At 45.9% G+C, this 27,408-nt stretch overlaps 2 protein-coding genes across 8 annotated transcripts in view; both read left to right on the top strand.

Annotated features, from left to right (window-relative positions):
* Positions 1–246: 246 nt before the first annotated feature.
* Positions 247–13,664, top strand: ppp1r2 (protein phosphatase 1, regulatory (inhibitor) subunit 2). Its single transcript, XM_062450652.1, has 6 exons — positions 247–625; positions 6,103–6,210; positions 6,695–6,775; positions 9,413–9,516; positions 10,915–11,088; positions 11,624–13,664. Exons 1-6 carry the CDS (start codon positions 495–497, stop codon positions 11,641–11,643), a joined length of 618 nt encoding a protein of 205 aa, XP_062306636.1. The 5' UTR covers positions 247–494; the 3' UTR covers positions 11,644–13,664.
* A 330-nt stretch (positions 13,665–13,994) lies between these two features.
* The window catches only part of LOC134011162 (arf-GAP with coiled-coil, ANK repeat and PH domain-containing protein 2-like), a 145,843-nt gene continuing 132,429 nt past the window's right edge, over positions 13,995–27,408 (top strand). For 3 of the 7 annotated variants that reach the window (XR_009928381.1, XM_062450643.1, XM_062450644.1), the window contains exons 1-6: positions 13,995–14,457; positions 22,697–22,754; positions 23,878–23,997; positions 24,542–24,595; positions 25,671–25,729; positions 27,091–27,274. Coding sequence is in view for 6 of the 7 variants with exons in the window: in XM_062450643.1 (XP_062306627.1) it covers positions 14,405–14,457; positions 22,697–22,754; positions 23,878–23,997; positions 24,542–24,595; positions 25,671–25,729; positions 27,091–27,274 (528 nt within the window). In the remaining variant the exon portion in view is untranslated. The remainder of the gene's footprint in view (positions 14,458–22,696; positions 22,755–23,877; positions 23,998–24,541; positions 24,596–25,670; positions 25,730–27,090; positions 27,275–27,408) is intronic. The other 4 variants (XM_062450642.1, XM_062450648.1, XM_062450645.1 and 1 more) reach the window with 2 other exon arrangements.

A 27,408-nucleotide genomic window follows, 5' to 3' on the forward strand; every position in this document is an offset into this window, starting at 1 on the left:
CAGTGAATAATTGATATAACAAGAGGCAGAATGTATATTATCAGGTGTATAGATTTGTCTAGAATTGTATAGTGTGTTGTATTTAAAACCACTAAAATCCACTAACCCCAGGACCAACACGAATTTTGCACACGCACATTTTGCCACAACAAACATGGTTGCTTACACAAGCCAGACATCAAGACAAATGTCCAATCTCGCGATAATGGAAAGTGTGGGGTGTCGGCGGATAGATTTTTTTTTAGCGCCAGTTTATTTCATAGCAGTCTGTGCTGAGGAAGTCTCCAGTGAGTGGTAGCTAACCAGCTACTTGAGAACATGATTATTAAACTGAGCGTAGGTGCCTGAGTTAAAGGGAAACCGGGAGCTTTGAATGCGTCCATCGTTACTCCCACTTAGCTCGTTTATTTGAATTGCTAAACCACAGGGCACACATTAGAGGGAAAACGCACCTGCTTGCTAGGGACACTAGCAAGTGAGACCAAGCGTGTGGAATGGCAGCTCCCCGACCAATAAAAGGTATTCTGAAGAACAAGAACAGCGGGGCAAATGTCAAATCTGCCCCAGAAGTGCCGGTTGAGAACGTAGAACAAGCGGAATTGGGACTTCTGGAGGATGATCAACAGTAAGTAGCTATTAAGGCAATTGAGCCCTATATAGTTTGCGACGGGTTAGCTGAAAGACCAGCTAGGATGCTAGCTAAGCGCGCGTCACTGTCCAGTCAAACTCAAGGCAATTTTGCTAGTTACCGAGCAATAGCTGTCTTTTTAAGTTTATGGGTCCGCTTAACGTTATTTTAACATAACTACTTGGCTCACCGTGTTGAAATGCTAATTATATTGGGGGTGAATTTATTCAGTAGCTATATGCTAGTTTACCAGCTACCGCTAGATGTGTTTTAAAAGAGCGTCACTAAACTACGGACATTCTCAGACCAGTTGCCAGCAACTAGTCGGCTGTGCTGGTGGGTGCTATCACTTTGGTTACTCACCAGTACTGTGTCTTGGTTGGCTTATTTGCCAACTTTGTCAGGAGAGCTGGATTACCATTTCAACGTGATCATTACTTTAATTGACAACATAAAAAATAAGGTTGACTTATTTTTTTCGTTTTAAATATTTGCTACCACTGACGAATCTAGGCTTTTTCAGTACAAGAAAGTTCATATTTACTATAAATATAGTAATATTGCATCAAACACGAGGTAAGCCACTATGGTTTACACATTTTATACATGGTCTCAACATAGCTTGCCTTCAAACGCTAGAAGTGAGGGCTGTGGCTGTTTTTTTGTGGGTAATTTCCATCTTAAAATTCCCCTTCACTTCACATTTAATCCATGAGTTTGTAGGCCCGTCAGATCTGTGGAAGAGGAGTTACTTTTTGCCCAAAGCCCAGAATGTTTTGAGGCATTGATCTCATTCACTTTGGCATTTCACCGGGGCAATGGCAAGATGAGATATCTTAGGAATGAAGCAAGCCCCCTCCCTCCCCCTCCTGCAAAGTCACTGGTGTGCTCCACTTTCTCAGGGCAGCCTCCATGACCTCTGTGACTATTCATCCACAGCTAATTAGGTGATATGTGTCACTGACTATAAGACTTGTCCTTACAAGCATCTTTTAAAGGCTGTTGGGCCATGAGTTTGATGTGAGGTTGGGATGGTGAATAGAGAACATTTCAAGTTATTGTGGTAGTATATGACTGACTGTACTGTGCTTTATAAAAAGGGTATATATGGGGAATAATCTTTTCTTCCTAGACTGGTTTTTCTTTTGTACCTGCAAAATTTGAAACTTTGGCCTACTTGACTTGTTTGTAGACTGAACTGTATGTTTTTAGTTTCTTTAGTCAAGCTGTCTTGTAAACAGACTGCCCCTCCAAATATATTTTTGAAGATCTTGCATTATAGATTTAATGTTATTGATGCACTTTTCTATCCATCATTGTAATTATGTTGTATATTTGAGGAGATTTTACTGGAGCATTGTGTCTGGTCAAATTAAACCGTTCCTTGGCACTAACAACTGAACTGCTGTGCAGTTCTGGACATTGATTATCTGCTCTACCTTGATTGTATGCCCAGTGCTGCCTTTACATAACTCTGGGTATCTCAGCCTTCTGCTGGACGAATCTCGTCAGACTCAAACTGAAGCTCCACCATCCTATATGAAAAGAGGACATACTAGAATGACAGTTATTAGTGAGTTCCATTCCCAGTAGTGAGTCAAGCCTTCTGTGTTGATACTAAAATAAGCTCCCTGTATGAAACGTGAGTGGAGAAAGGTTTCCTGAAGGATTGTCTGTGCAGCCAAGCACCAAATCTGCTGGGATGAGACCACAACACTGACAGGACATTGTAGCCTGTTCCCTCGATTTGGGTCATGCCCCCAGCAAACTCTTTCTCAGAACACACACTCCTTTAATGTTAAAGCCCTCCCTTTTCTGTCACATTTCAGCTAGAGTTTGTAGTATTTCCATTAAGTGTCACTCAGTCAGTATTTGGGCAATTATTAAAGGAATGAACAAACTTTATTTTGGTCCTTAACATCATTTCAAAGCGTTAGTGTGACAGAAAAGATTAACAGCATGATAATGCCATGGAGTTGCTGGGTTCACATTGATGTAAAGGCCTACTTCATTTTACTGCGCTTGCTGAAACGCATGGTAATTTAACTTCATGGCTAGCATTGTTTCTCCTACGTTAGCCTGCTACACCTGAGGAAGGGTATTATACTAGCTTAGTGGTAGAAGTTCAGATACAAGCTTCAACATTGCTTTGGATAAAGGTTTCTGATAAAGGAATACATTATTATTTGAGAGTTGAGAAGAATCTAGGACCAATGTGGGACCTGACCGGTCAGCGCACCCCAACTTCGTAGCAAGTATCCATCGTTGACAATAATAAGCCTCAATAATAAGAGCCAGGGCTCTACAGTGCAACTATTTCACTCGCCTATGCCCCTAAAATTTGATGCGTACGCGAGTTTACGAGCACAGTCAGTGTGTGCTGATCATTCAAAACATAGTCGCCGGGAGCATGGCTCTGTGGGCTGCTTAAGCATCTTGTTAAACAATGACAGAGACAACAAAATAGGGATGAGATAAGGAAAGTTTGGGTTTGGTTAGCTGGTCATTTAGCTAGATCAGGTGCCTTTTGTTGAAACGTGTTAAACTTTTCATAAAGTCTTGAACAATGACGGCTTGTCAATGTCACTTTTTGTCAACCAACCAATCACAGCCATTTATACTATTTACTCATCCAGGTTGTGGATAGTACATCTGTAGTGGACAATTGTAGATTTAGCCAGAGCCAGGATCCATTGTGCCAATATGTGCTCCTTTTATCCAGCCTCCTCCTGAGAGCAACACGTTCCCCTTGTTCTATTTGACATCTGTTTTACTTATTGTTATAAATGTTGTTCAGTAATCTTGTTTACATAAAGTGTGGCGTGGGTGTGGGTGCTGCCATATGTTTAACATTTGCCAAATTCATTCATTTAGATGGTGGTTAGCTCAAGTTCACCCCAGAAAAGTATCGATAGTGGTATCGATAAAGACTCTGATCGTTCAGTAGTCTCGAAAATGGTATCGATACAAATTAACGATACCCATCCCTAGCTTTGAACTTTGGAAGCTTAATTCCCAAATTGTGCCACGATATCTAGTGAGACCGAAATGCCTCATGTCCAGTTCATTTGACAATACCTGGAGGATATCCTTCTGAGCAAGCTCACTAAATATTCCGGAGAGCTGCCACAAATAACTTGTCCACCCTGCACCTGACCAACAAACAAGTCTAGACAATCACAATAAATACTTTGGAGGCCGAGCCTAAGCTAGAGTGTGTATGGGCCCACAGCCCTTTATCCTTGTGACTAATACAGTCACATACATCTGTAATCACTGTCGATTTACCATAAAAAAAAATAAAAAAAATCTCTTTCAGTGGGAGAGTTGAGTGACATTTGGTCATCTGTTTTGTCATACCTTTATTTGGCTTCCTTATCCGGGTCAACATTGATGCAGAGGCTTGAAGCCGGGGCGGGGCGTTCATTATTCATGATAGTCAATGAGTTTTACCTGAGGCTCACGCATGCTTCCATGAAACCCAATAGCTCTCCCACTGTTTCGGATGTCCCATGCGTCTCGCTGATGGACAGGTCGACTAACGGACTCTGCAACCCTACAGGTCGACATTCTGTGGGAAAGAAGGCCCGTTCTCCTATCCTCTACACAGTTCAGATGGGTAGTGTGTGGGTACATGCATCTCGGAAGTGGTTTAATGACGAGAGGAAAAAAAGATGACCTAAAACATGAGACTTTTCGTCAGTGCTTCCTGCCCATGTTCTTCAAAGCCATGGGGGGGGGGAAACCCTGTTGTTCTTGATGTGGTTCGAACTGAAACGCCACACAGCTGGATCGCACTGCCAGCTCTAAAGCTGTTTCACATGGCTTGTTCCTATGCTACCTGATGGCGTTAGCTCTCCCCATCACAGTTCACTCCGTCTAGTGAGACCGTTTTGTAGTGGGATGTGACCAGCTGCTGCCTCGCTCGCCCGATAGCAAGAGCCTCTGGAGGAGCTCAGTTCCCTACCTGCAGAAGCAGTGATGTCATCGGCCCCATCATGGTTTTTGTTCTGACTGAGCGCATCAGGTCTGAAGTGGATTTGAGTGGCTGTGGCTGCTCTGTAAACCAGGCCAGGCCGGCTGTGTCTGGTTTGGGTTTTGTAACAGCCTCCCCCCCACCTTCCTCGCCGTACACGCAACTCACCTGCACATTTATTTTTGGTCTTCATTTATTTGATCTGAGCTTGTCCTTGTTTTGGAGGTTTTGAGCCCAACGTTGACTTGCGATGACGAAACGAATGAATACACACGCTTACAAAACACTAGCACACAGACGAAACACACAAAAAAATACCTCTTTTTTTTTTTCTCTCTCAACTCAGATGCCCAACACAGACAAGTTCCGGCCAAGGGACCTGGGGATAATTATCGGGAATCCCAAGGGCGGGGGGAGGGGAGAAACTTGCCCTGCACATTAGCCTACTATAACACATCTTTTTGATTAGGAATGCTCCCTTTTTTTGAGCTTTTTGGTTGAAATGAGCACTTGAAATGAGATTGAGGCTAATATTTGAAGGTTGAGGATGTCTTGCTGTGTGTTTAAGGCAAGAGTCAGCTGCCTTGGCAGGCCCCGGCCGATCAAGTCCCCCCCCAGTTTCGCTCGAGTGTCAGCATGACCGGGCACATCTCCTATTGATTCAGCCCAGTGAAGCCAACCTGCTGTGGGCCTGACTTATTGAACACCTCTTAGTGCGTGTGTGTGTTTTCAGTGTATGGGAAGTATGGATGAGGGCTCTGTAGGATCACTGCAGCAGGGAGTGGATTTATACCCCGCCCCCCTCCCCCTCTTCCTCTGTGTCTCCCATGAAACATGGCCCCTCTCCATTAACACGCCAGCGGACTTCTTTATGACGGGGAGGCAGTCCAAGGCGAGGAGAGACAGTTTAACGGTTATATTTGGTCCTGGCTTCAAGTCCAGACAGATAAAATCTGTGGCCTTGCTTTTTAAGCGGAGGTGCCACTGAAGGATTTGAAGGGAGGTCTAACGTCGACGTTCAGCCACGACACCTTTCTACCGGAGATGTGCTTGGAATTCTGAATAGCGGTTATACGTTTTCTCACGATCGACTAGAAATCCCCCCCCCCCCCCCCCCCCGTAGCAGGAGAACACAAATGTAAGCAGGAAAATAAGATGCACTTTCTAACACAGACAGGATGCTCCAAACATTTTCACACGTAAAGATAAGAGCTGGCCACTCCCCTTCCGCTCGAAACGCTGTTTGATAGGGCGATCACAGCGCCGTCTCATCTCGAAACGATACATAATTGAATTGCCCAGGATCCCGATCCTCTGATTTAATTGCAGGCAGTGCCTCGTTCCCAATATGGCAGGGCGGGAGTGAGAACTGGGGCATAGTCCTAGATTCAAATCCCCCTGTCCTCCCGGGCGACATCAGCAACGGTTTGAGGATCCCGATTTAAGCCCAAAGCAGGCACCCTGAACCTAGTCTCTGTGGATCCTTTTGTTCTCCCAGGAAGAAGTCGCAGAAATGGGACGAGATGAACATCTTGGCCACGTACCACCCGGCAGATAAGGACTACGGGCTGATGAAGATCGATGAGCCCAGCACCCCCTACAACAGGTGAGCTTGCCTCGGCGCGGCCGGATTTTGGTCGACTTCAACTTGGGAGTGATGTCATGAGGCGTACGCTCGGGGGTATTTGAGAGGGGAAAGCGATACTTGAGAGGGAGGGAAGAAGTTGTGTTTTGTCCAAAGCATAGGCCAAAGTAACTTGTTTTTGGGGACTGTGTGTTTGAGAGTGACTGTAGACAAGTTTTTGCTCTGTCTGCAGTACTCTGGGCTGGGGGCGGGGGGGGGGGGGGGTGTCTCAGTGGGAATGTAACTCAATATGTCTGGACATGGCAAACAAGGTCACTCCTCCTGACAAACTACTCCTCCCTCTCTCCCCTCCACCCCCCCCCCTCCTTCACCTTCTCCCTCTCTTTCTCTCTCCATCTCACTTTTCGTCCTTCGCTCCCCTGCCCTCTTATCACCCCACTCTATTCCTATCTGTGTCGCTCTCTCACTCGCTCTCTCACTCGCTCTCTCTCTGTATTTATCTCAGGATGGCAGGGGAAGAGGATGACGAGGGGGCACTGAGCGACTCGGACGGCAACGCGGTCGCCGTGGACGACCTGGCGACAAAGTAAGGACCACCACACCCAGAGAGAGAGAGAGAGAGGGAGGTCCGTTCATCTCTGGGTGCCTCTCTCTCACACGCCGTCCCATCTCGGCCCGTGCACTCCATATGGTCGATATTTCACATTGATGGACTTCCTACGGTATCAAAGGCGGGTCAGATCATTTGTGGGCGACGCGAATGCAGGGATGGACCCTGGCGAGGGCTTCTCTCTGTCACGCAGTGTGGACACAGTGTAGAAAGTTCACACCCGCTTTTAGGGAGAACTTAACATCAACATTTGCAGGTCATGACAGGGTTGTTTGCTCGGCCTATTCTCTGTTGACTTTATGATTGGATTTCATTCTTCAGGGGAGACCAGGCCTGTTCTGGACTGCTTTTCCACCACCTATGGGCTGTTAAGTTATACATTATTTTTCCTAAACATTAGATGATTCCCTCTCAATAACAGCAGAGTTAAACCACTCCTGAAACACAAACGGTTCTTTATTTGTTCACGTGTGTGTCCTGTAACTGACACAGCGTTTATTTACCTGTCTCTCCGAGTTGGGGGGGGAGAGAGAGAGAGGCAGGGCTAAGGTATCACCCCAAAGACGGGTCTGGCGGAGATAGCGGTGCGTGAGGGAGCAGGCGTCAGACTCCGAGCCGGCCTGACCGCAGCGGGGAGCAGATGCTCGGCCCCAGCCTCAAGGAGAGAACCCACTCGTGCACAAGGCCGTCACGTTACCACCCCCTCCGCGCATATAGCCGTGCCGTGCTAAGACCCAGGTCCGTGTCTGTGCGACTCTGCACAGACCAATTGATCCCCCCCCCCCCCCCAACTGTAGGTTGACTTTAGGTTTACGTCAATCTCTTCTGTGTCTCGAGACGACCACTCTTTTGACACCCATAAGATACGAGTGACAACATTCTCATACTGTAGGCTAGTTGTGTTGGGAGTGTGGAAAATGTGGTTGTGCGTTTGTGTGCTTCCCTGGGCATGTGTGCAGGGATTGTGCATCTAGAGTATGTCCCTTCACTTAATTCTGCTCTTTGGCGCACACACACACACACACACACAATCATGTTTCATCCCCTCCCACAGCTGCACACTGTTACCTCTGGTCCTGATCCCCCCCCCCCTCCCCTCCTCCGTGGGCTTAGTTCAGCAGAGCGTATCGGCTAAACATCACGTAATGGCCATTGGATGGATGTGCGTCCAGTAATTTATGCCCAGCGAAAACGTTTTTCGATCAATACACAGCGTTCCAGTGCATCCCCATCAAACTGAACCCGTACGTCAGAGGACGACGTCATGTGCTGGGATTACTGGATTGAATCAGTACTTTCGAACCTGGCACCGTAATCATCCCACCTCCCTAAATACATTGCTAGATGCTGACTCAACCACACAGTGGATTTGACCGGCCAAAATAGTCCATTGAAATGGCTAGCTAACTACTGAAGCTACACTGTAGCTACACTATCGATCTGTCCGGCTATCTCGAGGAGAAAAGCGAGAGAGGAAAGATGCCAACGTCTGTTTACTTTATGGCTGTCTGGCTTTGTATGCTAACATCCAACTCCTCCTTCTCCTCTTACCATAGGCCAGAGCTTTTAAAGCTCTCCACTTTATTAGGAACTGATGGCTACAGGGAAACGGAGCGTTTGAAAGCGAGCGGCTTTTTAGACTTTTTTCCCCAGAGTGTTGTATAAGGTATGATCCTCTGGGTGGGCAGAGTGGATCGCCGGCTGCTTACATCAGAGGGTCTCGTGTCATGTGGGGAGGATGGTCTGCTCCAGGCCTTGGATCTCAATCTGCTGCTGCCGTTGACGTAACCAGGCGTGAGTGAGTGCACGTCCCAGACGTCCAGTATCTCTTGAACGTTCAGGCCCCAACTTTCAGTTGTTCTTTTTCCTTCTGATCTCCTCACTACTTTTAGAACCCCTCCCCCCCTCCCTACCATTTTCAACACAGTCTCCCTCTGTCCCCATTTCTCGCTCCCTCAAACGCTGGAACTTTCCGTCTCCCTTCTTTCCCATCCTCCCCCCTCATTCTTTTAAACCTCCCTCCTTCTCCCAACCTTTGTTTCTCATCGCTCCATCGTTGGTTTTCCTGTCCTCAGCTCCCTGCAAGCTCTAGGGCTCTAGTGTTTTCTAGAGCATTCCGGTGCAGCCATGTAGGAAACGGACCAGCAGACACCCCCATCCAACTGCTAAACGGATCACATCGCAGACTAAACTCGACTCTTTTCTGCTTCTGTGAACGGTCTTAAATTCATTATATATATTTTTTTACTCGCATTGCTTCCTAGTGGGCTTAAGCTGCATGGTAATATGTTGTGTGTGAAAGAGATTGAGAGGCTGGGCACCAGAGGAGGATAGTTAATAGAAAGTTAAATGAGTGAGTTAGTTGCACGCTGACTGAGCATGAATAGCGAGTCTGACCTGCCCCGGGCTGAACCGGTGAAAAAGCTGCTCTTTAGCACTGATTCATGCGCAGCACTGGGCACATCTGCTACCTCTCCACACTCAGGCTCCTCTCTCTCTTCCTCTCTTTCTCGCTCGCTCTCTCTCTCTTTCCCCCTCCCCCCTCTCTCCTCACCCTCACCTCTCTGCCTCTCTGTCTGCCTCTCCTCAAACTCCCACTCTCTGTGGTGGCAGGTTGGCAGCGGCAGAGGGAACAGACCCACGCTTCATGAGGGAGGAGGAAGAGGAGGAGGATAGCAGTGAGGAAGAGGAGGAAGAGCTCAGCCCAGAGGACCAAGGTAGACACACACACACACACAGCATGGCCTGTCCCTCAGTCTATCCATTCAATAAGCCGTTGACCTTTCCCTGACCGTTGTCCTACATTAAACCCGCCCATGTGCTCCAGTAGACTCTCTCTCGGCACGTCCAGAAGTCCGGCTACAGCAGTTGGCTGGCTGGCTTGCTCAGTGGGGCTGCTCCAGTTGAGCCAAGGCCAATTTCTGGCTTCAGCCCCTCCACCATAGTTACCTCCCCTCCTGTATTTTTATCTCAGCATGGGTCAACAAGCCTATGTCCGTCTTCACCAAAAACCTGCCCCGTCCTTTAACATTTCCACGGCCTAACAAAGATGTTCCAATCTGCAGATGGGATCTTTTAAAACTTGAAAAGATAAAGATAGAAAAAGGGAAGTAAGAATGCAACGAGAAACATTGATAATCCCTCTTAGTGTAGGGTAGAACAGTACAGTATATATCCTTCTTTCAACACTGATTAAAAGACTAAGCTGGGACCAAGGTGCTTTAGAGACATTATTTTATTGTGTGTGTGACCTGAGCAGTTAATCACTCAGTGAAACTCCCATCATAGTAGGTCTCATTCAGCTTTGCAGACAGAACAGTTACTTAGCACATATTTGATGAGATTTAATGTCTGTAAAAAGGATTAGGGAAAATCATTTTCTCATGAGAACTGCAAGTGCCCGATGCAGACGAGATCCCTCAACTGAGTTGTTACCTGTGATGGCACAGTCCACGTCTAATAATAATAATAATAATGGATTTTATTTGTAATGCACTACATTTGAGAAAATCTCAGTGCTCACAGCTTCTCACTGGTCCATGCTCTGAATAACCTTGACATGGGAAACTCAGTCGCAACACAACACTCCATCTCACGACACTCATTCTGACAACCTCAGTTGCCTCATTCGGTTCTAGACTGTTCTGTAAATAAATAAAGCCTCCAGACATTAGTTTCCATATTTGAAATCGGTGTCAGATCCTCTTGCAGCTCATTGGAATATAAATGGTTCCCCTCAAGGTTTGAGCAACACATTCTTCAATTATATTTGAACTCAAATGAATTGTCTCCCTGTATTTTGTACTTGGTTTGTAGTTTGTTGGGCTTTGAAACTGCTTTTTCAAGATAAGGTCATATGTTTCAACTGCAATAACTTCATCGAACTGATATAAGACTACGCTTGTATTTGATTTCGGCTTTACCCGGCACACTCTCTGGCTCCAGAGCTGCAAACTCCACAAGCTTCCCCAGACAGGCTCTTTTATTTATTGTTCAGTCTCCTCCACACACAGAGTAAATCAGTAAATGTATCCCTCGAGTCCCCCCAGACCCTCCATCATAGTTCCCCCCCTGGACCCTCCATCTTCTCATTCTGCCTCCCCCCCTCCCCTCAGTGAAAAAGCAGCAGTTCCAAATGATGAGGAAGATGCACTACAACGAAGGGCTCAATATCAAGCTGGCCCGGCAACTCATCGCCAGCGAGCTGGAGGAGGAGGAGGAGGATGAGGACGAAGAGATGAGGGACGACACTGAAACAGAGGACATCAACGTCGACCCCCCGCAAGACGGTAAAGAGAACGTGAACCGATAGGAATAGGCTGTCGTGGGGGAGTCCTTTTAGGAATTTATGTGGGCTGTAAAGATTTGGGTTTATGTCTGTTGGCTTGATCCAAGATTTGTAACCAGATTCCGAGAGGGTCAGATAGTGGGTTGCAATAAAATAGGCTCATAATCTTGGACTGCACAAGGCCAACATTTGAAAGCTTTATTTTTCTAACCTTGGAAATGTCCAGGGTTGGGTCTATTGGTGTTTTCTGAAAGGGCAACGGTATTATCTGTGAGCAGCGTCAGGGTTATCAGAATCGGAATTATATATTATACTTGATCAACTTTACTAGTCACAACATTTAGTCATTTGGGGATGACTTAAATGAAACAACAGCTTCCCTTTCAAATGTTTGTCAGTCAGTTGTCAACGCAGCAGTAGCATAAATGAATGTCTAAAGTCAAACTCTTTGAACTGGTCCTACTCATCCTGTATGAACCATGTGATCAGTCACGTGTGCATGTGTCTCTCCCTCCTTCTTTTTTGGGGGATTGTAGCTGATTCGCTGGATTCCTAGAAGAGGACCCCGACCGCCCCTGTGGCTCATGAAATATTCATAAGACAAGACTTGTGTGTTCAGTGCTGGGCATGACGCAGACACCGCCTCACACCCTTCCCTTTTAAAAAAAGAAAAGGAAAAAAAAAATACAAATAAAAATCTGCTGTGTTATTGTGTGATTGTGTGCACTCCCAGAAACACTGCAATGCTGACGCGAAGCATATTGAGCCTACCAGTTGTGTGTTCTGTTGCCAAGTTACCCCGTGCGCCCCCCCCCTCCCCTTCCAAATGGAATCCACAACTCAAAGAACGAGACCAATAACTGAGACTTATCAACAAGGATTCCTTCCTTCCTCTCCCTGCAATGCTAGCTCTCCTGTCTGCCTGTCCAGCTGCAGGGTACCTGAAGTCAAACGGCCTCAAAATGTCAGTCAGTCCTGAACGTGGCGGAGGTGTTGAACTGGGGTGGATCAAATGTCGGAAGGATTGTTTTGTTTTTTTCTTTGCCATTGTCTGTCTTTCTCCCCACACCAACCATCAGTACTTTCATGTGAATGAAGTAGGAAAACATAATAAGATAGCTGCTAATTCTTGGTGTTTGTTTTCAAATCAATCCGCCCCCCTTGTGGTATCCCCTTTTAATACGCCTTGGTCATCGGGGATCACCTTGATTAGGAAGAAACTCCATGACCACATGTATGCATATTCACCCCTTTGTAACGTTTATGTGCACATATTAACCTCTATTACCACTTTATCAAAATAGCCCGGTCTATTAGCTGAACTCAAATAACCGATATACAGTAATTTAATAGTATTTATAATCCAAACCTGTAATTAGGTTCCGAATTCAAGTTGTACAACAGTCAGTCATTTCTAGAACTTTGTAATACATTTCCACATAACGGTCACCTGCTCTGTATAGTACATTATGCCTTTGCCAGTCCAGTAAATATTATATTGTCTACATGTGCTCAAGTTAAGGGGAGGGCTAATTTACAAGAAATTACCCCAGATGTTGCATACTACTGATGATTACAAATGTCCCATACAAATATCCCTAATGCTACTGACTCCATCCCGAGGGGTTGTGGGATGTGATTGGCTGAATTACTACAGTAGTGGTTGGACGCCTACTTTGTATTCTTCTGCAGAATGAAGGGTAATGGGGGTTGTCGTAGTGTGTACTTGTGAGAACATGCTACATCCTATACTTCTAACATGCTACTAGGTTTTCTGAGCAGTACACAGCCTTTAGTTATTGAATGCTAATTTATGATTCTGCTAATGAAATCCTTGTCATACAGTCACCTATGTTTGTATACATGCAATACCATATGGGTTGTATATGTCCCATCTTGTAGTTTTGAGATGTTATTTTCTTATATGATTGGCCGTTGCCTAACCAAATTATCCAAATCTATTAATAAGATCAGATCTAATTTGTCCATCTATTCATGCCCCAGAAAGGAACGATCCCTTATCCTGTTAATGGGGTGGTATTTTTCAGATTGCACATGTATTCCCCATGTATGTTTCCAATGTATTGGCCTCTTGTCCTTGGAAAAACAGCCCTGTGGTCAAGTCTTTGGATCCAATCCCCTGGAAATACAACTTTGAAATACTGTACTGCTCTTGCTTGATTGGTCCTTAATTTTACCTGTTGTCTGAATGATGAGGGAAGACCCATTACAAGAAAGTGTATTCACATACAAAGATTAATCACTTTAATCTGCTGCTTATCTGTTGTATTCTCTGAATTAAAGGCAAACAGTTTTGTGAATGGACTAAATTACATAACCTTTTAGAGGGTTAGAAGCTGGCAAATGTGCCTATTTTATGAACATGTTTAAATGAAAAGAACACACTTATTTCCCCCCGTGATTAGTTAAGTGAGATGCGTTCTCATGATCACGTCTCTTCAAAACAATGGGTATCTGTCGATTTGTGAGTTTTTTTGTATCTTGGATGTGCATGTTCTTAATCATAAGGATGTGTGTTTATTTTGTCACCCATTATTAAATGATGCCGATATGGAGCTTTTTGAGTTGGCTTATTGGACATCATGATTCACTCCTGTGTCTATTTTTTGAATGGCTTGACTTTTCTACATTCAGCCGCTAGGGGGCAGTAACATACAACATATCGTCTGCTTATTTTGATAGGACCGTAAGAGCATTTAGCATTTATCTGTGCGTGGGTTCTTGAGTGTAGACGCAGATTTAAATTGGCCTTCAAATTCCCACAACATGGAATAATAAATATATTGTAGCTCCTACATTCATCATGAAATGAGTGCGGTTAATCGATGTAGATGGATTTCATTGGCTGTTCCACGTGTCATTCAGCGTGCGTTCAAAATGGATCAGGAAGCGCGTGATTATTCGTCGATTACAGCTGGTAGTAGTGGTTACGTGAAAGAAAAGCTTCTCCTACATTGCACTGACGCGATGACCTAGCAAGTGAATAATTTTCGCTGTTGCAATTCTACTTATATCTGTCGCATTTTAGCTTTGAATGTTTCGTAACATTTACGAACGCCTGTCCTACGTGTTAATGATTACATCGTCGCAAATTTATATAAATAGCTAGCTAGCCAGGCTAGCTGGCGGACACTTGACGTCGGCTGGATTGTCCGACTCGGATTGTCAAGGAAAAAACCCTGCTACTAGCTAGATATCCAGCTAGCCAGCTAGCTGCTTATCCTGGGATATATTCTAGGGTCTGCTGCTCCTCCTAATCCAAGTGTTTTAATCCGCGTTTTTACTCAATAAGAAAGATGAAGATAACGGTGGAATTCGAGGAATGTTTAAAGGACTCTCCAAGATTCAGGTAAGATTAATGACAACTCCACGTCTTTGTTCCCAAATAGCCCATAGTAATGTTTGGCAGAAATAGCCTACTCTACAATAAACTTGCTAGCTGTCTAGCCCTCTTGCTGCATTCTGTTTCTGCACACAGTAGGGGTTTGCTATTTTTGTCACGAAGTTGGCGAGCTATTTGAGTCATACCCAAACCAAACGCTGTAGTTAGCCATCCATATAGTAAGTGAAATAAAGTTGCACGTGTGTACCTGACTCCTGTGTCGAATTGTCTAATTTGTGGTTGATACGTGGATATTTCCTTAATTTCCCCAAACATGTGCCAGTGCTGTATGTAAACATTCCAAATTATTTATAAACGTAATTGTAGCCCATTTGGGTTACTAGTTAACATGTTAAGATAATTTTGGCATTGGGCAACTCAGAGCCTTGTTCTAATAATAAACCAGATATTTTTGAATAAATCAAGTCTATAATAACCTCCTATAAAACACTTTTACACCTGTCAAAATCCTATTTACTGGTTTTCAATCCATGCGGCCCTGTTCTCTCAAAAGGTAAACTTGGCTTTTTCAGTTTTCCAACCATGGCAAATTGGCCAAATATTTTCCACCTCCCCTTTCTCTCCTGTGCTCAGCAGCATCCTCTCTCATTAAATGAGAAGCAGATGTTAGAAAGTTGTTTGCCGGAAATGTGGAAAGAGGCTTTTTTTACTAGGACGTTTCCTCAACATCAGCTGTGCGTGTGCATTAAATGATGACTGGCACATACCTGGTTGGTCATGTTGCTGTTATGCTATCAGCCTACACTTTTCAGATCTGGTTGTTCATAAGAGTTGAAAACTATAGCACCAAACTGCCTAGTATTCTCCCCTCAAACAGGAAGTCTTCTCAGTTTGTTTTAGTTCCAACTACATTTGGGCTATCACTAGTCCAAAGGCTTACTGGACTAGTGATACTGCTTATTTCCTTTGCTCCCCCTGGTTTTGGAAAGTAGTCTCTTAACAAGGAGGGATTCTATGATGACTGTGTTGGGAAGTGTTGTTTTTCATGAACTGCCAGAGAGCCTGGGTCATGCAGACATCAGTAGTAAAATGTCAAACCTAAACAACTGTCCAGGTTTCCTCTGACCCCAAACATTAGGGGCCGACTCAGTCCAGTCACTTAAGCTAACTCAATCTCTGTTTAAATTCACTATGGGCTGAAATTGACCAAAGATTCCTTGAACAACCGACTTTTCCTCTCGACCACCATCACTTCACTCTCATTCTTTGCCCTCTTTGTTTGAACTGGCAGAAAGGAGGAAAAGGAGACTGACTTCATGGACAAAAACATGGATGCAGACCAGGGTGGAATAACTTGTCTTGACATCTGTTTCCATTTTTCTGTTTTCTTTCAACTCCGTGCCAGAGCCCCCTAAAAGTAGAAAAAGGGTGCTTCGTAGAGTAGAAAGTGTCAACTTTGAGGCTCACACCCGACTCTCTCTCCCTCTACCCTAGAATTATACTAACTATCCATTGCTCCAAACCCTGATCTCAGACTTGGACTTTAAGAGTTGAACTGGAATATACTGTACAGTTCTGTAATTGACATTAGGCTTTATGACTACTGAGCCCATTTCTCACTAACATTCACTGGCTTATCAAGTATGCATTTTTCAAAATCCCTTTTATTGGATCACGATTCTTCTTTTCCCAGAACAGCAGGGTTTAGTTCTTGTCTGCATTACAGATTTAACAGAAGCAGGATACATTGGTACTTGAATTCTGTCTTCTTCATAGCTTTCTCTCTTTAGTTTCCTATTTCCCTGTACAGTGGAGCTAAAAGCCTGTAGGCTAGTAATCATCGTGAGGTGAACTTTGACCCAGCGTCTAAAGGGATCCGTCATCTCTGAGAGAGTTTGACTTGCGCACATACAGTTGTTCAACTATGAGTTCCAGCTAATCAGGATTTTAATAATCCTGCTCGCAATTATAAATGTTCCTTTCATGTGTCCTTCTCATCGCGGTGTAGACTTGCTCATGTCAGCTATTTGCGTGTCTTTTCTCAAACGGGCCTTGACTGAGTGCCATTTCTATGACGTCAGAGGTTGAATATTCTTGATGTAGTTAGTCGGTGTAGCCATTTTCGACGAGCCCACCGTTGGCAGATCACAGCTAGTCTTACTAATGCAGAGGACACTGCTGGAAACGTTAACCTCAAGTTCAAGAATTCTTGAGAAGGGCCAGTTTTTTTTTATTTTTATAAATGGAAGTCAAATGGGTCAGCTTGTTGGTGTTACTCATACAGCCTTCAGTGTCTGTCCCAGGAGGTGAGAAACTAACATTTAGACGGCTGATGTCGCCCATAGCTCCTTTGTTTGAATGGGACTTAAGAGCACTGGTATTTAGAAGCTAGAAGTAGGCCTATTTAATTAGGAGACTGATGAGGAGAATGTGAACTCTTCTGAGCTTAAGGCTGTACTGTGTTTCGATCCGGCGTATTTTAATGAGGATCATACGTTTTGTTTCCGATGAGGATGTTTGGGTGTGCCTCTGGATGGGGTCCAGACTGTAGAGTGCAGACGTTGTGGTTAAGCCCGTGGTTGGGACAGAAAAGGTGGCATGAGGATCATCAGAGAGCTGGGTGTGGTCGCAGGACATGGGAGTCGGTTTGCATTTTGTTTCTTTTCAAAACTGGCTTCCTGGTGGCCATATGAGTCACAGCGATGGTAAAAACCTACTCAGCCATCCTCGTACTCCCCCCCCCCCCCTCCCCCAAAACCCTTCTAATTCAACAGCTTTAGGATTGATAACGATGATGTCATCTTGTTAATGTTATTAGAGCATCTAATGTCGGGTTTTACCCCAGCGGGAACTACCCATCTTGCCCCCCCCCCCCCCACCATGCCCCATTCCGTCATCATATTCCTGCTCTCTAACAATGACAGGATACGCGAGAGCAGCACGGAGGCCCTGCCCACTCCTGTGTTTTCCAATCTAGCGACGCCCTGTCGAGGTGCAGTACAGTGGGCCCACCTAGCATAAACATTTCCATCTCGAACCCCCCCTATCCTATCCTATCCTAACGGATATCATAGATGCCAGAAAGAATAGCACGACAAATCTTTTGATTTTGGAGGGTGTTTTGAAGTAGGCCCTTGCTCAAAGTTTGGGGGCCCTCAATTCTGTATGCTGGGACTCACAGAGGAGACCATTGTGTTATTGAAGTGTGTGTGTGACTAACCTGTTCAACTACCTCCCTCCCGCACATTTAACACACAACTCCCTCTTGGCTGACGGCCAGCAACGTATCACTTGGTGTCCTGAGACTATGGAAAAGCTGATTGAGTCATTGCAGGGGAATTCACTATGCTCTAGTTTGAGCAATAGAGCATCGTCCACCATCTCTTCTGGCCATCTGCTGAATAAGTTTTGGACGTTTGACATAATTTCTTGAGAAATAACTGAGAATCACACGAACACTTCATCCTGACGAGCACAACAACCGCATGCGACTTCCTGTTTTGTATTGTGAAAGGATAGGTCATCGGCTACACTGTCAAAAGTTATTCATTGGTATTGTCTCGGCTACAAAACATTTGTACTTATAATTCATTCAGTGAAATTCACTTCACGATAATTTCTTGTTTTTCAAAGCACATATTAGCACCATATATATTTTAGCAACCCATTCTTTTTTTAAATCAAAAGATTTTATTCAACAGCTTAGAATGGGTTGATAAATTAAGTTCACTAAACTCTATGAATATGGATACCGTGCAAGTCATTTAGCTGGTGTGGGGTGGGCCTAGTGGAATAGCCTCCACATGGAGAACAGTATGTGGTTGCCTCCAACAGATGCCTAGTTAGTCTCCAGTAAATCTCGTGTTCCTTCTCCCTTCCCTTGTCTTAGTCTACTGATTCTCTAAAGTGGAAGTGAGCTAAACCAGGGAGTTCTCCATAGAGTCCCCAACCAGTTCTCTCCGGAAGTTTCTATTCCAATTCAGGGTTTTCCTTCTGTATTCATGTGGTTTCCCCTTGCAAAAAAAAAATACATGTTCTTTAATGGGCCTATAACCTAGATTCTCTCATACCACATAAAATGCACCTCTTTTTAGTTCCTCCCTCACACCCAAACAACTGTAAACACAGTATCCAAGTTTTTCTTCATCAATTTGTGCCGGACACCCTGTCTTTTTACTCCCGCAACAATGTACGAGGCTAAATGTGTCCAACCTCTTCACTTCCAAATGTTTCTTGTGACCCGCCAGCTCCCTAGGTTAAAGGAAAAGCTTAGCCAGTTAGCGAAGCACTTAGCCCCGCAGCTCCTTCCCTTGCTCAAAAATAGTGTTCGTTAAACGTTCTGGTCTGGCCTGTCAGTCCCATGTCCCGTCCCCCAGTCTGTGTTGTGTAACAGGAGCTCCTGAAGCTGATTTCGTCCTCTTCAGATAGAGCTGTCTGGGCTTTTCGGTGGCAAGGCCTCTATGTTAAGATGGCGGGGGACAGATACCAGTGTTTTGACCAGGGTGTCTTTGAATAGATGGCACACCTGCATTTCTGTGTTTTTGAAACCTTCATCAGTGATTGCCTTGAGTTATTGTATAGTTTTGGTTGTGGACAGGAGATGGCATTTCTTGATGGCATTGCGTTACGATGGAATGTGATGATTATATGGCAACATTGCAGTGGCACAAATGCTGTACACAAAAGCATGTTATTGTGCGTTATAGTTTTTTTGTTTTGTTAAAGTCTGTGTAATATATACAGTAGTTAATAGTTTCACTGACGCTCATATCAGAATGCAAGAAAATTCCATCTCTTTGTCCCTTTCTGTTGCAAATAGTGTTGTTATTCAACAGACAGTTGAACTTTTCAAATTGATGTTGTCGGCAAGGCAATATGGTAATGTACCTATTGTGTCTTTAGAGTGCTTTGTTAACCTCACAGTGGGAAGCCTGGCAAGGCAGCCGTGGGCCTTGTCCTGGGTCTGGATCTCTGTCTGTTTGGGCTTTTATTGCCCATCAATAGAGTATTCGGAGGTCTCTAGTGGTATTCACAAAACGTCCGAAACAGGATTCATCCTGACTTGACAAAAACAAAGCATTTGGAGTGGAACTGAAAGGACGCGCGCTGGTTATTGCAACGAGTTTCCCCCTCACTGCCTTCTCTAAATTGCGATCTTTAGGCCTCCTCTTTACCATCACGGCTGCCTCTGAGGTCCCAACACTGGAGACGTCTTGGGCTGGTGCCTATAGATTGAGGTCAGCACTGTTGTTGTATTGCACAAGTTGCTGTTGCTGATTTGGACAGACTCTCCGGCCCCTTTCCCCTCTCTTAACACGCAGCTGGTGTTGTGAAAAAAGCTGCAGCATATTGCTGTTGCGCAATAATGCACTGCTACAATAGGGGTTAATGGTGAAGAATTCCATATGTTGTCCGATTTGTTTGTGCATAGTGATATGGTCCTTGTTTTCAAACTGTACAGACAAGCTTTCGGGAGTTGACCAAGCTGCTGAAAAACTGAAGGAGGCTTCATTTGGGATGAAGCTTGCTTGGAGACACAGCCCAGTGTTGTGCAGTATTCCTTATTACAGCACAGACACAAGGCAGCAATTGTCTTCACAGGTGATAACAGGTCAACCCTTTCAGATCAGTGTCTTACTTTTATACTGGTTCTCATGTGGATGTAAAGGGGTTAATTGTGTGTGTGTGTGTGTGTGTTCTTTTATGTGTCTGAAGTCCTGGACTGGTGCCACTACTGCTTCTCTGAAATTATCCTCATTAGTGTGATACTCGCTCTCTTTATCTCTCTCTGTCTCTCTGTCTCTCTCTCTCTTTCTGCTCGTTATCCAGACACACACACTGGACACACTCCAAGGTCAAAGCTGTGAAGCTGCCGCCCAGCTCTCCCCAGACTCGAGCCCTTTCTTGCTTTCCCCCCCCATCAGCACTTTTTCTAACTCCTCCCTGCAGCGTTTTGGGTTACCAGAAAACATGAATGTTCTCATGACTAGACGGTGTGGGATTGGAACCAGCTCCTCTGAGGATTCATGGACACAGGATCATTTGGCCTATAAAATGGGAGTTTGAGGCAAAACCTATAACTTAAACTTTGCTTGTGAGAACACTTTAAAGCACTATACATCACTCCATTGTACACCACAATGATCCCCTATCACAAATTGGTGTTGCTGTGCCATTTCCTGGAGTTATGAAATGGCAAAGAGTCAACAAAGGCTTTTGTGGCCCCTTGATTGACGGCTCAATCATGGCCTCCCTGTGCTCGTCCCAGTCCAGATAAACGGCAACCCGTTTCCTAGCTGCCAAAGGCAGAAGACGCGCGAGTCCTTGCGCCGGGCCACACTCGGCCACTTTTACGATGGCAGCCAGCCTTTCCAACCTCTCGCTGGCTTTTAGGCACTAGCTTTGCCGTCCTCCGTTTGAGTCACTTTTGACAGTTGGCTTGGGTCGTGCCAGACTGGGCGTGCGGCATTCACCAGGTGCTGTGTGCGGAGCCCGAGGAGTTGAAAGCAGAGGAGTGAAAGGCGCGACCCTCCGTCCCTGTGCAGGAGAAGCTGTAGGAGCCCGTCTGTCAGTCCCAGGCTGGCGGCGTTGACGGCAGCGTGCCGGCGTCTTGTTTAGTTATTCTGTCGCAAAGCAGATGTGGTGGCATGTCAACGTGGGACACGGAAACAGCTGGTGGGTTGAGGGGGAGTGGGCAGGGCCCCCTTCTTGGATGAATGGAGTCTCTTTAATCACCAATGCCTTATCACAACCCCCTCCCGTGCGCGCACACACACACACACAAACAAATCTCCCCCAATCTCATTTTTACACCCAGGCATATGTAAATCTCCCCTAATCTCATTTACACACACACACACACAAAAACTGTTCTCATGTACCCAATGGCTTCACAGTGCACACTCACACCCCTCCTCCCCCAGGATAAGCCCTTCTTCCCTCAAATGGTGTCACTACACTGCTGCCCCCCCACGAGTCCACGAGTCCACAAGCCGCTGATCCCTGTTGGAGCCTCATTATCCTGATGAAGAGTAGCGCTTGGACGCGTGGAGGGACCCAGATAAGCTCTGCCATGGCTGCTTGTGCAGCAAAACACTTTGTCATCTTTTTTTGATTTTTTTTCTACTCAAACACATTTGGCTGAGTCTAGCGCTGTAGCAATGCAAGACATCGGTTGTTCTCACCATTAAATATCAAGCTCGTCAACATTCATCATAGAGGCTTTCCTATGGTCAAGTGACTTCCTAGGGACTTCTTAATCCTCTGTTTCCTTGACTCCTATATTGAAACAATGGGTGGAAAATAAGCAGGACTTAATGGAGCCTGTCCAAATTTGTCTGAGCTCAACATTAATAGCCTTTGTGTAGTGATAAATCCCTGCAGGTGTTGCCCTTGAAGAGGAGTGGCCTGCATGCAAACTATACTGTACTCAGGTTAATCATTCAGTCAACTGTAAGTTGCTGCTCTGTGCACGTGGGATATCGTCAAGCTCGGTCAAAGCTTGCTTGAGTGGATTTAGTGATGGGAACTGGAGGGAGAAGTGATACTATGAATAAGGGTTACACAAGGGGTGTATCTGCGTCAATAGTCGAGCACGAGACATGACTGATGTGTTCTAGTCAAAGTCCTGGCTCGTGGTTGTTTGTTCAATTGAACCGTCATGACAGAAGAAGATATGCACTTTCTTTTTCAGCCGGAGGGTTTTTTGGCACTAAGTGTCTTCACAAAAAAAAAGGAGAGAATTCTCCCTTGCGCCCATATACGAATTCAGTCACTGCAGATCGTAGACCAACTCTCGACCCGCATCACTGCTCGTGCGCCACCCTGAGATGATGTCATCCTCCGCTTCCTCTCGTGACCTTCCGAGCGTCTGGAAGGGCATTGTTCCCGGGGAAGGCCAAGCTGTGCCGCGTCACGTTTTGTCCAGAGAAATGTTATAGGCCTTTGGCGTTACCCATTGTGGCATTTCTCAATCTGGCCCCTCGTGCTTGTTCTGTGTGCATGAACAGCCACGGCATGCTAATTCTCCAATCTCCATGTTCTTCTGTTCTGTCAGATGTAACCCACACATGGCAGACAGGCAGGAAATGCTCATCCCTTTTATTTTTAGAACGGCGCTGCTTCCAACACAACAAACGTTGCAAACGGCCCGTCTTCCATTTCCGTCCCTTCCCTCTCCCCTTTCTCTCACCCCGTCGCCTCTTTTCCCCTCCAGTGACTGAGCTGTTTGTGTCTTCCTCCACAGGGCCACCATAGAGGAGGTGGAGGGGGACGTCTGTGAGCTGGAGTCCAAACTCGACAAGGTGAGTGGTCCGGTTGACCCCCCTGGGGGATGTCGTGGGGCTAGTTTACTAGTTTACAGGACCTTGTTAACTCAGAATTCGACACCCAGCTGCTCCCATAACGTGCCACCCGCACCCTGAGATCCCGGCTCCACCGATCCCAGGTCCCCCCTTCTCTTCCAAATCTGTGACTTATTGTTCGGACTTCACAGACCCACCCTCACTCTCGTAGAAGGGGAGGGGGGGTCACTTCCCCTGGTGGCTGTGTAGCGGAAGGATCCGATCCAGGGTGGGGGGGGGGGGGGTAGCAGGCGAGGGGGTAAGGTTCAAGCTTTTCTTAGAAACAGTCTTGGTTGCACATGAGACACAGCACTAGGCCAGCGTTTACTGTGGACCGCCACCCACACACAGTCATGTTTAATCTTGAAACAACACTCACTTTATTGTGTACATTATTAAAACCTCTCTTGAAGCCCGTCTTCCCCCGAGATGGTATGTAAACAGAGTGGAGAGGAGAACAGTAAATGACTGGTCGGATAATGCAGTCAAGCTGTTTTGATTGGCCATGACAGATATTGGTCCGATTTTGAATAAGCAGACAAGACAAACATCAAGCCTTCAAGGACAATCTGGCTAATTAAATCATGGCTGATACCAAGTACACTGCAATATTATATGTTTTGCCCCATGCTTTGAGTTTAGCCCTTGAAACATTTCGCCCCTCCCCCATCCCTTCCTCCTGGCCCAGGTTCGAGTGTCACCCTCACTTGATTGGTCAACTGAAAGGACCAAGACTAGAGTGCAGCTCATTCAGAACCCGAGATGTTTTAGGATGTCTCTCAGCTGGGATGAGACTGTCTCGGCCGCAGAGCTGCCGAGGGCCTCAGTCCTGTGTAGGAGTGCATGGAGGAGAGACAGATTTGGTTTGCTGGATTATGTAACCTGGAATTAGGCTATGTTTACCCCCAATGAGTCACATGAAAAATGTTTGCATTGTTAATCAGCAGTAAACTCATTTTGGTTTTTGTTGTTCTTGCCATTTCCATTGCTTGAGCATGAAATATGGCCCTAAAGGCAACGCCGATTTCTCTCTCTCTGTTGCTAATCCCTCCCTCCCTCCGCCTCCGGTTCCTTCCATCTCTAGCTCGTGAAGCTGTGCATCGGGATGATAGACGCCGGCAAAGCCTACAACACGGCCAACAAGCAGTTTGTCAGCGGCATCCGCGAGCTGGCCCAGCAGTCCTCCAAAGACGAGGTCGTCGAGGTAACCGAGAACCGTGCCTCGCCCTCGAGCCCGAGCCACCGAGAAAACGGAGCACCCTTCCGTTCCTGCCAGCCAAAATATAGCTGCTAGCCTGCAGAGCCAGAACACCAAGTCTACTTTGTCCCTTTATCCTTGTTGCGGGACCACTGTTTTGAATTTTTCTCACACTGGTTTGCATGGGGAGGCCTGTGTTTCCTCCCTTTTTTATATTTCTCCGTCTGCCTCTCCCTTGGGCCTGCAGTTCGGCCACAGTGCATATTTAGAGAAGAATGCCTCGGTCAAGGAATGCTCCCTCAAAGCACCATTGTTGGACAGCAGGGCCAAGGCAGCATAGCCTTCTCAAGTGTCCTCATACCTGGGGTCTGTCAGCTGGTTTGCAACAGAAATAATTCAGTGTTTGCCACTTTAAGTTTGTTAGTGTCTCGGGTCCACTTGCTTTGTTCATAATGAACTTAAAATAGTTTTTGGCCAACAATTTCACATGTTCTTCTGTGGATCTGTTTAGATATTGTCATTTCATTGTTCCGTTCTTTTGTCTCCACAGTCCAGCCTCACAAAGTTTGCAGAAAGTCTGCAGGAGATGATCAACTATCACACGGTAGGAAGTTTTATTGATGTGAAACCGGATGGTCTGTTTCTTCCTGTCCTCCGTGAGAGCTGCGTGCGCGCGTGGACATGTAAACACAAAGATGGCTGGAGAGCGTCACGTTTTGGCAAGAATCCGCCTCGCATGTTTGTCAGGCTCCAAAGGACCCATATAACTCACTTGAGGACTTGTGTTCGCATGAGTGGGTGACTAACGCTACCCAACGACACTAAAGGTCAACAACAACACATTTGACTCCAGTCAATTCCAATGGAGTCCTCCAATGAGTCTTCCAGACCCAAGCTTCCTGCCTGCTTGAAAATCCCCCCCCCTAACTGTCCTTAGTCTGCTACCACCTGTTTCTTCGACCCCCTACTCCCATCCCTTACCACCTTCCCTTCCCAAATTCATGTCCTACGCCCTCCCTCCTAAACCCCCAGGAACCACGGCCAGGCCCGAGGCTGTGACTCAGCTCTGGCGCCTGCGGTGTGGGATCAGCTGACTGAAGGGTTTAAGTTAGCCACTCAGAGCACATGATCCTTAAAGCACAGAGCCCAAACTGTTCCCCCCCCCCAACAACACAGGCCCTTCCCATCACACTGTTTGTATTGTCCGGACGTCTGGTTGTTTTTCCTTTTTTTATTTTTTATTTTTTTTTATTTTTATTAACGGCAGGCTCGAACCCTCATTTAGACTCGTCTCTGGGTGAGCAATTTTACCGTCAGGCTGTTTTTAAGGACTGATGCAGGTTTATAGGCGCTGACTAAGTATCCGAACACACGTGACGTCATTTTCTAAACATACCCTGTAGGTTGTGTGTTCCATGGGGCGTAGTAAAAAGCATTTATGAGGAGAATTTCTCCAAAAGTACAAAGTCAGCCCTATATATGTTTATTTTGTGTATGGTACCTGCAAAAAGCATGTACATCTACTGACATGCAGGACTCGCAGACCATTTATAAAGAACCATTTCACTTTGCTAATATTGGCAGATAACAATCAGTTACAGAAGAGGATTTTTTTGGTGCGGTTGTCTAACACAAACAGCTTCAAGGCAAGCATGCTAATTCTTCTTGAATTTCTCCAGATTTTATTTGACCAGGTCCAGAGATCGATCAAGACCCAACTTCTAACGTTTGTTAAAGAGTAAGTATGTCCTTAAATGGCCAAACACAATCTCTCTATTTAATGGTGTAACACTAGATTAATAGTATGAGTAAAACAATTTTAAGAGAGGAAGTGTGAGGCCCTGGATATTTAGTTTTGGTTCCTCAATATGAATTATCTGGAACTGGAAGGGTGGGCGGGCATGAAAATAGCTTCTGAAACTTATGATGTGCTCGCAGAAGAAGAATACACCAGCATAATAGCTGCACATCGGCTCATAACGAGGCAGTCTGCCCCCCACCACACACACACACACACTATATGTAGGAGATGCAGGAAAAAAAGGAAACGTGACGAGACTGTAGACCAGACTAGATATACCAAACAGTAGGCGCTTCAGAATATCCTCTTACTCAAGTACAGCTTTCAAACAGTTTCCAAGCTCGGCGTGATTTACTGGTACAGTTGTTCCTACTCTGTAAGTGAGGTGGTGGGGGACTCTTATGTCCCCTGTATTATGAAGCATGAGCTGCCTTTGCCCCGCAGCGCTCGCAGGATAAACGCCTACATCAGCGCTCTGCTTTGTAAGGGGCTGTCAGGAACCACGCTCCCTAGCAGTTACTCGCTCCTTCCCGGCTCCTCCGAGGTGACTTAATCTCGCCGAGGCTTAAGTAGCACGTAGCTAAGGAACAGATGTAGCTTCGTAACCGGCACAGTGGCTTTTCTGTCGCTAGGTTGGCTAATAGGCCTCTCGTCCCAACTTGGAGTGTATTCAAATTCAGCTTGAGGATTGGCTATATGGGTGTTTGTGTCTGTCTTAAGTCTTTTTCCCTTTTGTCCCTATTAATAAACTGTCCATTGACTAATGTATGTTTTGGGGATGAAGGTGATATTTTAGTGTTTTGTTATCTCATAGATTTAAGATATGTTCATCAAGCAGATAGTGTTTTGAGTCTTGGAACAAAATGTATTAGTGGAACTGCTTGCTTCAAGCCACTCCTATAATACTGAACAGGGTTTCAAATAGACGCACAACGGATGGTCCTTTTCACTCTGCCAGTTAGTTCACTATCAGTTATTTCCTAGCAATTGCTCCGGGCTGCATGCAAGCCCTTGTATAGCAACCGCCTTCATTCCAATCTATCTGAGGCTCAGTGAGGCGTGCGTTTTGATGTTCCCGGACGTCAGGTGGCTGAGCGGTTAGGGAATCGGGCTAGTAATCTGAAGGTTGCCAGTTCGATTCCCCGCCATGCCAAATGATGTTGTGTCCTTGGGCAAGGCACTTCACCCTACTTGCCTCGGGGGGAATGTCCCTGTACTTACTGTAAGTCGCTCTGGATAAGAGCGTCTGCTAAATGACTAATTGTAAATGTAAATGTAAATGTCTTCCCCGCGCTCAGGGACCTGCGGAAGTTCAAGGAGGCCAAGAAGCAGTTCGACAAGGTGAGCGAGGAGAAGGAGGCGGCCCTGACCAAGAACGCCCAGGCGCCCCGCAACAAGCAGCACGAGGTGGAGGAGGCCACCAACATCCTCACCGCCACCCGCAAGTGCTTCCGACACATCGTCCTCGACTACGTCCTCCAGGTACACGCACGCTCACACGCACCGCCGCGAAAAGAAAGTTGGCTTCCCTGACACATGGACGGAAAAAGCGCTCCGCAGTTCACGTCTTTCCGCGTCTTTCTTCACGCGTGGCTTCTTTCTTCCCTGTTTGGGAT

The sequence above is a fragment of the Osmerus eperlanus genome, chromosome 24, assembly GCF_963692335.1.
Source record: "Osmerus eperlanus chromosome 24, fOsmEpe2.1, whole genome shotgun sequence".
NCBI lineage: Eukaryota > Metazoa > Chordata > Actinopteri > Osmeriformes > Osmeridae > Osmerus > Osmerus eperlanus.

Excerpts from the sequence above, each read along its gene's own strand:
- ppp1r2 (XM_062450652.1), top strand. The coding sequence starts at position 495 with ATGGCAGCTCCCCGACCAATAAAAGGTATTCTGAAGAACAAGAACAGC. Across the intron at positions 6,211-6,694 it reads CCCAGCACCCCCTACAACAG|GATGGCAGGGGAAGAGGATG; the intron begins GTGAGCTTGCCT and ends TATTTATCTCAG. Across the intron at positions 9,517-10,914 it reads GCTCAGCCCAGAGGACCAAG|TGAAAAAGCAGCAGTTCCAA; the intron begins GTAGACACACAC and ends CCCTCCCCTCAG.